The following is a 13,738-nucleotide window of genomic DNA, read 5'->3' as shown; positions in this document are numbered from 1 at the left end:
ATTTTCAGGTTCTCACCTGAGCAGCACAGCGTTGCCCTGCGCTCCCACAGCCAGGTCTACGAGCCCATCCCCGTCCAGGTCTAACCGTCCGCTCACACTGCGTCCAAAATACTGCAGAGCTGAGGACAGGGCTGAGGCAGCGACTCTCTGAGCAACAGGAGACGGGACACTGGGGTTAGGGGTAGAGTTGGAGTTGTGTTGGGGTTGGGGATAGAGTTGGGTTAGAGTTGTGGTTGGGGTTAGGGTTAGAGTTGGGGTTGGGGTTGGAGTTGGGGTTGGGGTTGGGGTTAGAGTTGGGGTTGGGGTTAAGGTTAGAGTTGGGGTTAAGGTTAGAGTTGGGGTTGGGGTTAGGGTTAGGGTTGGGGGTTGGGGGTTGGAGTTTGGGTTGGGTTTGGGGTTAGAGTTGGGGTTGGGGTTGGGGTTGGAGTTAGGGTTGGGGTTGGGGTTGGGGTTGGGTTTGGGGTTGGGGTTGGGTTTGGGGTTGGGGTTAGAGTTTGGGTTGGGTTTGGGGTTAGAGTTGGGGTTGGAGTTTGGGTTGGAGTTGGGGTTAGAGTTGGGGTTGGGGTTAGAGTTTGGGTTGGGTTTGGGGTTAGAGTTGGGGTTGGAGTTTGGGTTGGAGTTGGGGTTAGAGTTGGGGTTGGGGTTAGAGTTGGGGTTGGAGTTTGGGTTGGAGTTGGGTTAGAGTTGGGGTTGGGGTTGGAGTTTGGGTTGGAGTTGGGGTTGGAGTTGGGGTTGGGGTTGGGGTTATGATTAAGTGTTCCGGGGTCCCACCTGTTTGTAGAGTGGCAGGATGGTGGGTCCGGTGGCCGTGGTAGATGTATATCGCTCCACGATGCCCCTCCTCCAGTGGCGCCCCCACCACCAGGTCATTGAAGCCGTCGTGGTTGAGGTCCGGCGCGGCCGCCAGCGAGTATCCGAATGCGAGCGTCCTGAACCCGGCGGTGCGGCTGCAGCGTCCCGTTGAACGAGAACAGAACCTGTAGGGCAGGACCGACCCGTCAGACCTGCAGAACCGTTATGAGCCACGCCCCCATTGCAGCGGATTGGCCTTCTAGTGTTGCAGAGGGAGTGGATCTTGCAAGCCCCCCCTATGTCTCTCACTCTGCTTAGAATGAACTAAAGCCATCCCTGTCCTCTGCTCCTGCTCTCCCTCTTCCTCTCTGTCTCACTCCTCTTCCCCTCTCTTCTCCTTCTACTCATCCACTCCCCTCTCCCCTCATATATATACACCCTCCCCCCTCTCTCCTCTCCCCTCTCTCCCTCTCCCCCCATTCTGTGTGTATATACACCCTCCTGCCCTCCCCTTTCACCTCTCCCCTCTCGTCTCCCCTCTCTTCCCCCTCTCTCCCCTCTCCTCTCTCCTCTCCCCTCTCTTCTCCCCTCTGTCCTCTCTCTCCCCCTCTCCTAACTCCTCTCTCCTCTCTCCCCTCCCCTCCCCTCACCCTGTTCAGTGTGTACATGTACACTCTCTCCTCTCTCCTCTCCTCCCCTCTCTCCCCTCCCCTCACCCTGTTCAGTGTGTACATGTGCACTCTCTCCTCTCTCCTCTCCTCCCCTCTCTCCCCTCCCCTCACCCTGTTCAGTGTGTACATGTACACTCTCTCCTCTCTCCTCTCCTCCCCTCTCTCCCCTCCCCTCACCCTGTTCAGTGTGTACATGTACACTCTCTCCTCTCTCCTCTCCTCCCCTCTCTCCCCCTCCCCTCACCCTGTTCAGTGTGTACATGTACACTCTCCCGGTCCTCCTTGTTTCCTGCTCCCAGGTACATGGGAGCAGCGACCAGCAGCACGTCTGTGATGCCGTTTCCATCCACGTCGATTGGGCAAACCTCGCTGCCGTAGTACGAGCCAATCTGCAGGGGGGGGGGGGGGCAGATGGGGGGGGGGGGGGGGGGGGGGGGGAATACATCAATAAAACTCCGAGCACAACTGCACCTATCAAGTTACTTCAAATCAGACTTCACGGTGTGTTATATTTTGAAAATGAAAACAATGCACAATTAATGCTTTGAAACTCAGCTCTATAGAGAGCATATCCAGCTTGCTCTACAGCTCTGGCCAAAAGTTTAGCATCACCTAGAATTTTAGGATCGAGACACAATTTTTAAAAAAACTAGAGGGACATAATTTAGAGCTTTTATTTAACATGATGGCAAAGAAACTACAAAATGATATGAAAAAGAAGTCCTACCGGAAGGAAGCCATGATAGCAGTACAGTGTTTCATGTTAGATTTCGAAATGTCATATTTTTCAATTGCTGTCAGTGTTTTCATTAGGTAGACTTTATGAAGCGTTCATTCTACAGGGGGTGCAACACTGTTTGGCCGTCGCTGTAGGTGTCCCAGGATGCAGTGCAGTAGAGGGGTACCTGCTCTCCGTTGAGAGCCTGTGCGATGGTGACGTTGCCGTTTTTTTCAGATCGAAGAGGATCACTTTCCCTTTGTGTTTGAAGCGCGGAGCTCCGGCAACATAAAGTCGCTTCCCGTTCTTCAACGCCACGGACGAAACCGTGTAGCCTGCCGACAAATAACGACAACAATTATTATTATTATTATTATTATTATTATTATTATTATTATTATTAATTTGGCAGACACATACTTACACAGGAGCTAAATAATACGGGATTCAAATTTAAAGTGTGCGTGATGCGGATCAGGAAATAACTAGATTTACTCTCCCCCTCCCCTCTCCCCTCCTCTCTCTCCCCCCTCCCTCCTCTCCCCCCTCTCTCCCCTCACCCTCTCTCCCCTCCCCTCTCTCCTCCCCCTCTCCCCTCTCTCCCCTCTCCTCTCTCCCCTCCCCTCTCTCCCCCTCTCTCACCCCTCCCCTCTCTCCTCTCACTCCCCTCTCCCCTCCCTCCTCTCCTCTCCCTCTCTCCCTCTCGTTCCCCTCCCCTCTCTCCCTCTCGTTCCCCTCCCCTCTCTCTCCCCCTCTCTTCCCCCTCTCTCTCCCCTCCCCCTCTCTCCCCTCTCGTTCCCCTCCCCTCTCTCCCCTCTCCTCTCTCCCCTCTCGTTCCCCTCTCCTCTCTCCTCTCTCCCCTCTCTCTCCCCTCCCCCTCTCTCCCCTCTCGTTCCCCTCCCCTCTCCTCTCTCCTCTCTCCTCTCTCCCCTCTCGTTCCCCTCCCCTCCCCTCTCTCCCCTCTCCTCTCTCCCCTCTCGTTCCCCTCTCCTCTCCTCTCTCCCCTCTCTCTCCCCCTCTCCTCTCTTTACAGCACCTAAACCCGTGTTTAAATAAACACTTCACAATGTATGATTTCATGTGTTGCATGTTCTCCCCGTGTTCGCGTGGTTTTTCTCCAGGTACTCCGGTTTCCTCCCACAGTCCAAACACATGCTGTCCAGGTTGACTGGTCACTCTAAATTGCCCTGTGTGTGTGTGTGAGTGAGTGTGTGTGTGGTGCCCTGCGATGGACTGGCGTCCCGTCCAGGGTGTGGTCTCGCCTTGCGCCCTGTGTATGCCAGGTTAAGCTGCGGCTCACCGCAATCCTCTAAAGGAGTAAGTGGTTAATGATAAATGGATGGATGGATTTAATCTGTATTGGTTTATTTATAACTCCACTAAAAACCCAAATCTTACCCCTAACCCTAACCCTAACCCTTATTAACTCTGGAGCGCACTGTACCCAGGTAAGCAGAATGCTTTTTCAGTTCAAGGGGGAACTCTTTTTTGAAAGCCTCTCGGGGGGGCATGATGCGCCCCTGCCTGCCCTCCTTCAGCACCCCCCCGTCCCAGTCATAGGCCCCCACCATCCCGAACAAGATACCGTCCTGAAACAAGAGAGAAAGAGAGAGGGGGGGGGGAAATAATCCAGGGAAGGATTAAGACATGACAAGATCAGGGTAGCGCATTGTAAAGACTTTGGTTTACAGCAGTATTGCTGGTTAGACAGGGATGGGAATAAGACTCCCATTGCATAGCAGTTTGATCCGTTCCCGGTTTTGCTATAATAAGACACACCCTGAGGTTCTTACCTATACGCTGGGGCTAATCAAGCTCATATTAAAATCTTGAGTGGGTAAAAACTGCTATGCAATAGGAATCTGATTCCCATTCCTGGTTAAACACCTCCAGATGTCTCATGGATATCCTGTCTATACCCGCCTGCATGAAAACTAATGGGTGTGAGAATTTCAATCTCCGCTCAGATATAGAAACACACTCGTGTGTGAAAATGTCAGACCACTATGTGCTTTAATCAGGCCTCTTAAACCACTTCTAAAAAGTCTCCTGTGTTTTACCATGTGTGGCTCTGTGTTCCTTTTCTCTTTACTGTTTTGAAATTAATTGCCTATTAAAGTCATCCACCATCACTAATTTGCCTATTTGGACAATTCCCCCAGATTTTCAGTCCCGGTGGTTTGATTTCAGACGCACAGCAAATCAAAACTCCAGAAGCGATGTGGTGTTAAATATTCACACTGCTGAACCCGTGCTGTAAGAGGCAGCCCTGTTATTTCGAGCTCCTCACCTCCAGCATGTGTGCAGAGAATCCAATCTGAGACATCTCCGTTTCGAAGGAGCTCTCGTTGGACCCCAGAGTCCCTACGGTCCAAAGGAAAATACAGGTTAGACTTCGCAAGACCCCTAAAAACCATCCCCTCTCCCAGCCTCCCTCCCTCCTTTACTCTCTTCTTCACTGTCCAGACTGGTGGCAGGGATGGAAGTAAGACTCCTATTGCATAGCAGTGTCACCCATTCCAGATTTTACTATGAGCTTGATTAGCCTCAGTGTGTGTATGGGTAACAACCTCAGGTGCGTCTTATTAAACTCCTAGTGAAACCAGGAATGGATCAAACTGCTGTGCAATGGCAGTCTTATTTCCATCCTTGCAGATGTGGTCCCTCCTTCCTTTCCTCCCTCCCTCTTTGCTTCCCTCTCTCCCTCCTGTTCCTCTCTCCCTCTCCTCCCGTTCCTCTTTGCCTCTCTCCCCCTCTCCCCTCTTTCTCTCTCCCTCTCCTGCTCCTCTCTCCCTCCTCTCGTTCTTCTCTGCCTCTCTCCCCCTCTCTCTCCCCCTCTTCCCCTCTCCTCCGGCTCCTCTCTCCCTCTCGCACCTCTGTCCCCCTCTCTCCTCTCTCACACCCTCTCTCTCCCTCTCTTCCCCACTCCTCCTCTCCCCCTCTCGCTCCTCTCTCTCCCCCTCTCTCTTCCCCCTCTCCTCTCCCCCTCTCTCCTCTCTCCCCCCTCTCCTTCTCCTCCTCTCTCCCTCTCTCCTCTCCCCCTCGCTCCTCTCTCTCCTCTCTCACCCTCCAGGCTGAAGATCCGGTCTCCCAGAGCGTCCACGATGTCGTTGAGCGCTGCCTCGTCCGTCACGTTGAAGAAGTATTTTTCGTCTGGGTCGCTGGCGATGTACTTGATCTCGCTGATGAAAGTCTCGGGGTCCTGCTGTCTCCGGATGTAGTGCCCCAAAACCTGGAACCCCAGAAACGACATGGGCGGCGTCACACACAAAGGAACCACACGCACACACAACGGAACCACACACACAACAGAATCACACAAGAACCACACAACAACGCAAAGCTGCACAAAGCTGCACGACACAGCGAGTGAGAGAGAGAGAGTGAGACGCAACCCCTCTGCCGAACGTCACTGACTCCCGACCCTACTGCTGCTGCGGCTGCTGTTTAGTTTACCTTCCCTCTGAGATCTGAGCAGATCACAGTGCAAGAAGAAGGAGAAGAAGAAGAAGAAGAAGAAGAAGAAGAAGAAGAAGAAGAAGAAGAAGAAGAAGAAAGAGGAAGAGAAAGAGGAGGAGGAGAAGAAGAGAAGGAGAAAAATAGAAAAAGAAGAAAAGGAGAAGACAAAGAAGGAGGTGGAGGAAAATAAGAGGAGGAGAAGAAGGAGGAGGAGGAGAAGGAGAAGAGGAGGAGGAAGAGGAGAAGGAGAAGAGGAAGAGAAAGAGGAGAAGAAGAGGAGGAAGAAGAAGAAAAAGGAGGAGAAGAGAAGAGGAGGAGGAAGAGGAGAAGAAGGAGAAGAGGAAGAGAAAGAGGAAGAGAAAGAGGAAGAGAAAGAGGAAGAGAAAGAGGAGAAGGAGAGAAGAGGATGAAGAGGAGAAGGAGAAAAATAGAAAAAGAAGAAAAGGAGAAGACAAAGGAGGTGGAGGAAAATAAGAGGAGGAGAAGAAGGAGGAGGAGAAGAGGGCGAGAGGAGGTGGAGAACAAGAAGAAAAGGAGAAGAAGGAGGAGGAGGAGGAGCAGTGGAGCTGCCCAGCTCTGACCCTGCTGCTGCTGCTGCTCCTTGGTGCATCTCTCCGAGATCAGCTCACAGTCCAAGCAGAAGACAAAGAAGCCAATCGCAGAAGTAGCTGTGCCCAGGTCTGACCCAGACTCCCTGCTGCACTAACCATGCCTGCAGACAGAGACTCAGGCTCCTCCTCATTCTCAGCCTCTTGTTCTCGCTTGTCCTCCCACGCCTCCAGCCCCTTCTGGACCCTTCCCCCAGGGAGTGCTGTGTCCGCAGTGCTGGTCCTCCGGTCTCCCGGGCAGGGGCACCTCGAAGGAGCTCCGGCCTGCCCCTGGTCCCTCCTCCCTGGCTGGTGATGAAGCTTGGGTCCCCGCCGTGGGCGCGGTTTCTCCAGCCTCCCGGACGCCTGCCACCAGTGGTTGTGGTCGATCAGCGGCCACTGGATGAGAAGCAGCAGCAAGCAAGACCATCAGCACAAGAGCCTGCTTACAGTGACTGTGCAAGGGGCTGCTTACAGTGACTGTGCAAGGGGCTGCTTACAGTGCCTGTGCAAGGGGGCTGCTTACAGTGACTGTGCAAGGGGGCTGCTTACAGTGACTGTGCAAGGGGGCTGCTTACAGTGACTGTGCAAGGGGCTGCTTACAGTGACTGTGCAAGAGCCTGCTTACAGTGACTGTGCAAGAGGCTGCTTACAGTGACTGTGCAAGGGGCTGCTTACAGTGACTGTGCAAGAGCCTGCTTACAGTGCCTGTGCAAGGGGCTGCTTACAGTGACTGTGCAAGGGGGCTGCTTACAGTGACTGTGCAAGGGGGCTGCTTACAGTGACTGTGCAAGGGGCTGCTTACAGTGACTGTGCAAGAGCCTGCTTACAGTGACTGTGCAAGAGGCTGCTTACAGTGACTGTGCAAGGGGCTGCTTACAGTGACTGTGCAAGAGCCTGCTTACAGTGCCTGTGCAAGGGGCTGCTTACAGTGACTGTGCAAGGGGGCTGCTTACAGTGACTGTGCAAGGGGCTGCTTACAGTGACTGTGCAAGGGGGCTGCTTACAGTGACTGTGCAAGGGGCTGCTTACAGTGACTGTGCAAGAGCCTGCTTACAGTGACTGTGCAAGGGGCTGCTTACAGTGACTGTGCAAGGGGGCTGCTTACAGTGACTGTGCAAGAGCCTGCTTACAGTGACTGTGCAAGAGCCTGCTTACAGTGACTGTGCAAGAGCCTGCTTACAGTGACTGTGCAAGGGGGCTGCTTACAGTGACTGTGCAAGGGGCTGCTTACAGTCACTGTGCAAGGGGGCTGCTTAACATGAGAGAGCTGTATTTACAGGCTTGTTACAGCCTGGTGGAGCACCAAAGGGAATATGGAGCGTTTCATTGGCTGGTCGGTCTAGATGATCTTGTTTGTCCGGTTCCGCTGTGCATGTAACTGGACCTGTCTTAGGTGGAACCCGCAGATACAGAGGTGACGTTGTAGGACTCGGAGCACAGCGCTCCTCAGTGGAATAGTGTGTCTGTGGGACCAGATCTCAGACATTACAAGGTAAGCAGCAGGAGCACTGGGGTCAGACCTGGTCAGATCTTCCTCTTCCTCCTCCTCTCCCTCTCCCTCCTCCTCCTCCTCCTCCTCCTCCTCTTCATCCTCTTCCTCATTCTCTTCCTCCTCCTCCTCCTCCCCCTCTTCCTCTCCCTCTTCCTCTTCCTCGTTCTCTTCCTCCTCCTCTCCCTCTCCCTCTCCCTCCTCCTCCTCTTCATCCTCCTCCTCTTCATCCTCTTCCTCTTCCACTTCTTCTTCGTTCTCTTCCTCCTCTTCCTCCCTCTCTTCCTCATTCTCTTCCTCCTCTTTCTCGTTCTCGTTCTTCTTACTCTTCTTCTGTGATTGTGATCTTCTGTGGCTTCACCGAGCTCAGCAGCAGAAACAGAAGCAGGGTCAGGCCTGGTCAGAGCTTCATCTTCTAGGATCAGTGCTGAGGTCCTAAATGTGAAGGTGCCGGAACACCACTAAAATACTGATTTCCTTAAACAAGAACTATTACACGAATTCCCTTTTTATTTCTGTACTGAACCTCTAGTAACACCTATAACAGGTAACGCATGTATCTCATGTCTACACGTATGTCCACACAGTGTCGTTCTCCATCTCGTCAGAATGCTTTACTTTATAGACGCGTGTGTGTGTGTGTGTGCGTGTGTGTGTGTGCGTGTGCGTGCGTGCGTGTGCGTGCGTGCGTGTGTCTTTGGCTTAGTTTGTCTTTGTGTTCACAGTCCTAGTCGATGCCCTGTTGCTGTCGATTTCGTCTGCATTTTTTAACCTCCTTAAAGATAATAGAAGTTCCTAATACTCTTTCCATTGCATCAAGAGGACTGACGGACTGACTCAGAGAGGCGAGCAGGAGATGGGAGTCATGTGACTTAGCCTGACTGTTCCGCCAGTTCTGACTCGACTGCATCACAGTGTGGGACTGTGATCAGCTCTGACCTCACAAAGCTAAGCAACAGCAGCAGCAGCCGGGTCTGGACCGGTCAGTACTTTCCTGGATCACCTCCCTCCCTCCCAGTTTAACCCCGCCTGTCCCGGACTCACCGCGATGGCGTAGCGCGTGATGTTTCGTTTCTCGCACTCGGCCAGCGCCTCGGGGAGCTCCTCCCCATCATGTGACTCTCCGTCCGTCACCACGATCATCACCTTCGTAGCTCCTTCTCGGGCTCCTCTCTCTGGGCTGAACGCCTCGGAACTGCAGGGGTTAAACGTGAGTCAAACGCTCTGGTAAACTCTGTGCTTCACTACACTGTGCTGTGCTTTTACCAGGGGAATACCACAGCAGTAAACTTTGAGAAGGGGGCTGGTTCATTATCTTCTCTGTGCTTTACTACACTGTGCTGTGCTTTTACCAGGGGAATACCACAGCAGTAAACTTTGAGAAGGGGGCTGGTTCATTATCTTCTATGTGCTTTACTACACTGTGCTGTGCTTTTACCAGGGGGATACCACAGCAGTAAACTTTGAGAAGGGGGCTGGTTCATTATCTTCTCTGTGCTTTACTACACTGTGCTGTGCTTTAACCAGGGGGATACCACAGCAGTAAACTTTGAGAAGGGGGCTGGTTCATTATCTTCTCTGTGCTTCACTACACTGTGCTGTGCTTTTACCAGGGGGATACCACAGCAGTAAACTTTGAGAAGGGGGCTGGTTCATTATCTTCTCTGTGCTTTACTACACTGTGCTGTGCTTTAACCAGGGGGATACCACAGCAGTAAACTTTGAGAAGGGGGCTGGTTCATTATCTTCTCTGTGCTTCACTACACTGTGCTGTGCTTTAACCAGGGGGATACCACAGCAGTAAACTTTGAGAAGGGGGCTGGTTCATTATCTTCTCTGTGCTTTACTACACTGTGCTGTGCTTTTACCAGGGGGATACCACAGCAGTAAACTTTGAGAAGGGGGCTGGTTCATTATCTTCTCTGTGCTTTACTACACTGTGCTGTGCTTTTACCAGGGGGATACCACAGCAGTAAACTTTGAGAAGGGGGCTGGTTCATTATCTTCTCTGTGCTTTACTACACTGTGCTGTGTTTTTACCAGGAGGATACCACAGCAGTAAACTTTGAGAAGGGGGCTGGTTCATTATCTTCTCTGTGCTTTACTACACTGTGCTGTGCTTTTACCAGGGGGATACCACAGCAGTAAACTTTGAGAAGGGGGCTGGTTCATTATCTTCTCTGTGCTTTACTACACTGTGCTGTGCTTTTACCAGGGGGATACCACAGCAGTAAACTTTGAGAAGGGGGCTGGTTCATTATCCTCTCTCTGCTTTACTGCACAAGTTCACAGTTAGCCAATATAAAGGAGTTTTCTTTTTGAATTATCCAACTTCGTTTCGCATTCTTCAGCTGGACCAAAAAAACAAAAAGGATTCAGTCCTGAAAGGGTTCAACTCAGAAATCAGGGCGGGGTTTTTTTTCCAACTTTGGTTTGATCGACAAAAACAGGATTTAAAAGGAAGCGCACAGAGCTCTGCCAGCCCGCTAAGACCAAAGAGTTCTCCTTATTTTCCAATTACACGCTAAATATAAAACAGGCTCCACGCTCAGAAAGGCTGTTTCTGCTCCTTACTAATTATGTGGTGAAGATAATGAGTGACTTGTTTCACTCTGCTGTATAAATACCCTGGTGATGCTCCTAAAAAAAATTATAAGCTTGTAAAACACACAGGCTCCGGAGATGTTGCCCTTATAAAAGTTTCCCTTAAAGCACAGCAAAATGTAATGAAGCACAGGGAAGCATTGTAAAGCACAGAGAGGTCTGGTAAAGCATAGGGAAGCATTGTAAAGCACAGAGAGGTGTGGTAAAGCATAGGGAAGCATTGTAAAGCACAGAGAGGTCTGGTAAAGCATAGGCAAGCATTGTAAAGCACAGAGAGGTCTGGTAAAGCATAGGGAAGCATTGTAAAGCACAGAGAGGTCTGGTAAAGCATAGGGAAGCATTGTAAAGCACAGAGAGGTCTGGTAAAGCATAGGGAAGCATTGTAAAGCACAGAGAGGTCTGGTAAAGCATAGGGAAGCATTGTGAAGCACAGAGAGGTCTGGTAAAGCATAGGCAAGCATTGTAAAGCACAGAGAGGTGTGGTAAAGCATAGGGAAGCATTGTAAAGCACAGAGAGGTCTGGTAAAGCATAGGCAAGCATTGTAAAGCACAGAGAGGTCTGGTAAAGCATAGGGAAGCATTGTAAAGCACAGAGAGGTGTGGTAAAGCATATTAAAAAAATACAGTGGTAAACCTGTATAAGGGGAAGGTATGAAGTTTTACAGACAGTAATAAAAAAAAGGTGAAATAATATTATTTTTTTTCTTTCTGCTTGGCTTCGCAGCTTTCAAAGTTACAGATTTCCTATCAGCACATTCCTCTGGTTAATCGTCCCAGGCGTTCTTGTTATTGCAGTGAGTGAGGGGGTCGGGTTCTCTGTGCTCAGGGGGATTGACGTGACTGGGAGGGAGGCCTGCTGCTTTCACAGCTGAAAGGAAAGCTGAGCCGAGCGCAGCGGAATCAACCACAGCAAACCTGACACACTGTGAAAACAGCTGACTGGAGCTGTGAGGCTGTGGGGGTCTGGCTGTGGGGGTCTGGCTGTGAGGGTCTGTCTGTGGGGGTCTGGCTGTGGGGGTCTGGCTGTGGGGGTCTGGCTGTGGGGGTCTGGCTGTGAGGGTCTGGCTGTGAGGGTCTGGCTGTGGGGGTCTGGCTGTGGGGGTCTGGCTGTTGGGGTCTGGCTGTGGGGGTCTGGCTGTGAGGGTCTGGCTGTGGGGGTCTGGCTGTGGGGGTCTGGCTGTGGGGGTCTGTCTGTGGGGGTCTGGCTGTGAGGGTCTGGCTGTGGGGGTCTGGCTGTGGGGGTCTGTCTGTGGGGGTCTGGCTGTGAGGGTCTGGCTGTGGGGGTCTGGCTGTGGGGGTCTGTCTGTGGGGGTCTGGCTGTGAGGGTCTGGCTGTGGGGGTCTGGCTGTGAGGGTCTGGCTGTGAGGGTCTGGCTGTGGTGGTCTGGCTGTTGGGGTCTGGCTGTGAGGGTCTGGTCTGGCTGTGGGGGTCTGGTCTGGCTGTGGGGGTCTGGTCTGGCTGTGAGGGTTTGGTCTGGCTGTGAGGGTCTGGTCTGGCTGTGGGGGTCTGGTCTGGCTGTGAGGGTTTGGTCTGGCTGTGAGGGTCTGGTCTGGCTGTGGGGGTCTGGTCTGGTTGTGGGGGTCTGGTCTGGCTGTGAGGGTCTGGTTGTTGGGGTCTGGTCTGGCTGTGAGGGTCTGGTCTGTCTGTGATGGTCTGGCTGTGGGGGTCTGGTCTGGCTGTGGGAGTCTGGTCTGGCTGTGGGGTTCTGGTGAATCCTGGCTGTGCCGCGCTCACCAGCCCATGTGGATGGCGTACGCGGTCCTCGTCTCGCGCCCCTCCTGCCGGCTGATGTTCTTGGCCGCCTCCACGACCTCCTCGGTGGTCTGGTAGTCATGGAGAGACCATTCGTGAACTGAGACCTCCGCGTACTGCAGCACCCCTACCTGGGAGAGAGAGAGAGAGAGAGAGAGAGAGAGAGAGAGAGAGAGAGAGAGAGAGAGAGAGAGAGAGAGGGCAGTTACACGCACACTAAAAGCACTGAAACATGTTTTTTTGGTTTAAGATGAAACGCTGACAATGTAAACAGCTCTCTGTGTCGGCTGAGCCCTCCTGAGTGATTAAGAGAGGGTCGAGAGGACGCTGGTGCTGGGAGGAGATGATGCCAATGCCAGCTCACAGGAGGCAGCGTCGCCCACGTCAGCATGCGTCATTCTGGTCGCTCGAGGAACCTCCCAAAACCAAAGTCATTTCCTCTCTGCGCTGCGTTTATTGAACTCTGGTTAGCAGAGATGCGAGGCTGCCGCACTTTGCATTTTTCCCCGGGAGTATAATTTCATTTTAATTTAATTTTACGGCACAATACAGTAGAGCATGAAAATGTATGATTTTTTCCCTTTTTGTTAAAAAAAAACAACATATTTTGCACATGTTCTAATTCCAAATCGCACCAAATCCATCCTTATTGATACAGACCGGGCGTGTTCAGAAAAGTATGTTTCTCATACAGCTGTGGCCTGTGCATCACCCGATAGAATGAACTCATTTTGCTTCCTAAAGTCGAGTGAAACCTGCTGAATAATGTCACGTTAACATATTGAATTACACACCGCTTTGTATAGTTTTCAATATACTTAATGAAAAACTGACAATTGAAAAATGTGACATTTCGAAATCTAACATGAAATTCTGTACTGCTATTATGGCTTCCTTCCGGTGGACTTTTGTAGTTTCTTTGATTACATGAGGTTAAATAAAAGATCCAAATTATGTTCATGGATTATTATTATTATTTTTTATAATTATGTCTCAATCCTAAAATTCTAGGTGATGCAAAACTTTTGGCCAGAGCTGTAGATTGTGTGTGTGTGCGTGTGTGTGTGTGTGTGTGTCTCTCTCTCAGTGTGTGTGTGTGTGTCTCTCAGTGTGCGTGTGAGTGTGTGTGTGTGTCTCTCTCAGTGTGTGTGTGTGTGTGTGCGTGCGTGTGTGTGTGTATGTATGTGTGTGTGTGTGTGTGTCTGTGTGTGTGTGTGGCTGTGTGTATGTGTGTGTGTGTCTCTCTCAGTGTGTGTGTGTGTGTCTGTGTGTGTGTGTCTGTGTGTCTCTCTCTCAGTGTGTGTGTGTGTGTGTGTGTCTCTCTGTGTGTGTGTCTGTGTCTCTCAGTGTGTATGTGTGTGTGTGTGTGTGTCTCTCAGTGTGTATGTGTGTGTGTGTGTGTGTGTGTGTGTGTGTGTGTCTCTCATGTGCGTGTGCGTGTGCGTGTGTGTGTGCGTGTGAAAGAATGATTGAAGAATGCTGTCACCACAGGTCAGGTCTGGAAAAGCTTGTTTAGGATTATTGTCAGACCGCCTAGCCCCTCCAGATTTGAACCCAGGCCTCCAGAGGAAGCTGAGAGGCAGCAGTGAGAGGCTGGTGAATTAGCCCTCTGACCTGCATCTGCTCCGGGCTGATGTGGAACTTGCTGAGGATGTTGCTGAGA

At 51.7% G+C, this 13,738-nt stretch overlaps 1 protein-coding gene across 1 annotated transcript in view; it reads right to left on the bottom strand.

The window, feature by feature from the left end:
• Positions 1-12: 12 nt before the first annotated feature.
• Positions 13-13,738, bottom strand: part of LOC131727347 (integrin alpha-10-like) — a 25,809-nt gene continuing 12,083 nt past the window's right edge. Inside the window, 14 exon segments of the mRNA XM_059018846.1 lie at positions 13-147; positions 772-792; positions 794-919; positions 921-977; positions 1,708-1,740; positions 1,742-1,852; positions 2,369-2,409; positions 2,412-2,516; positions 3,626-3,770; positions 4,472-4,545; positions 5,248-5,413; positions 8,764-8,914; positions 12,058-12,206; positions 13,690-13,738. The exon segment at positions 13,690-13,738 is cut by the window's right edge and continues 79 nt beyond it. Of these exon segments, the coding sequence (XP_058874829.1) occupies positions 13-147; positions 772-792; positions 794-919; positions 921-977; positions 1,708-1,740; positions 1,742-1,852; positions 2,369-2,409; positions 2,412-2,516; positions 3,626-3,770; positions 4,472-4,545; positions 5,248-5,413; positions 8,764-8,914; positions 12,058-12,206; positions 13,690-13,738 (1,363 nt within the window).

The sequence above is a fragment of the Acipenser ruthenus genome, unplaced genomic scaffold, assembly GCF_902713425.1.
Source record: "Acipenser ruthenus unplaced genomic scaffold, fAciRut3.2 maternal haplotype, whole genome shotgun sequence".
Lineage (NCBI taxonomy): Eukaryota > Metazoa > Chordata > Actinopteri > Acipenseriformes > Acipenseridae > Acipenser > Acipenser ruthenus.
The sequence above is the reverse complement of the archived record's forward strand: the minus strand, read 5'-3'. Positions and strand labels throughout refer to the sequence as shown.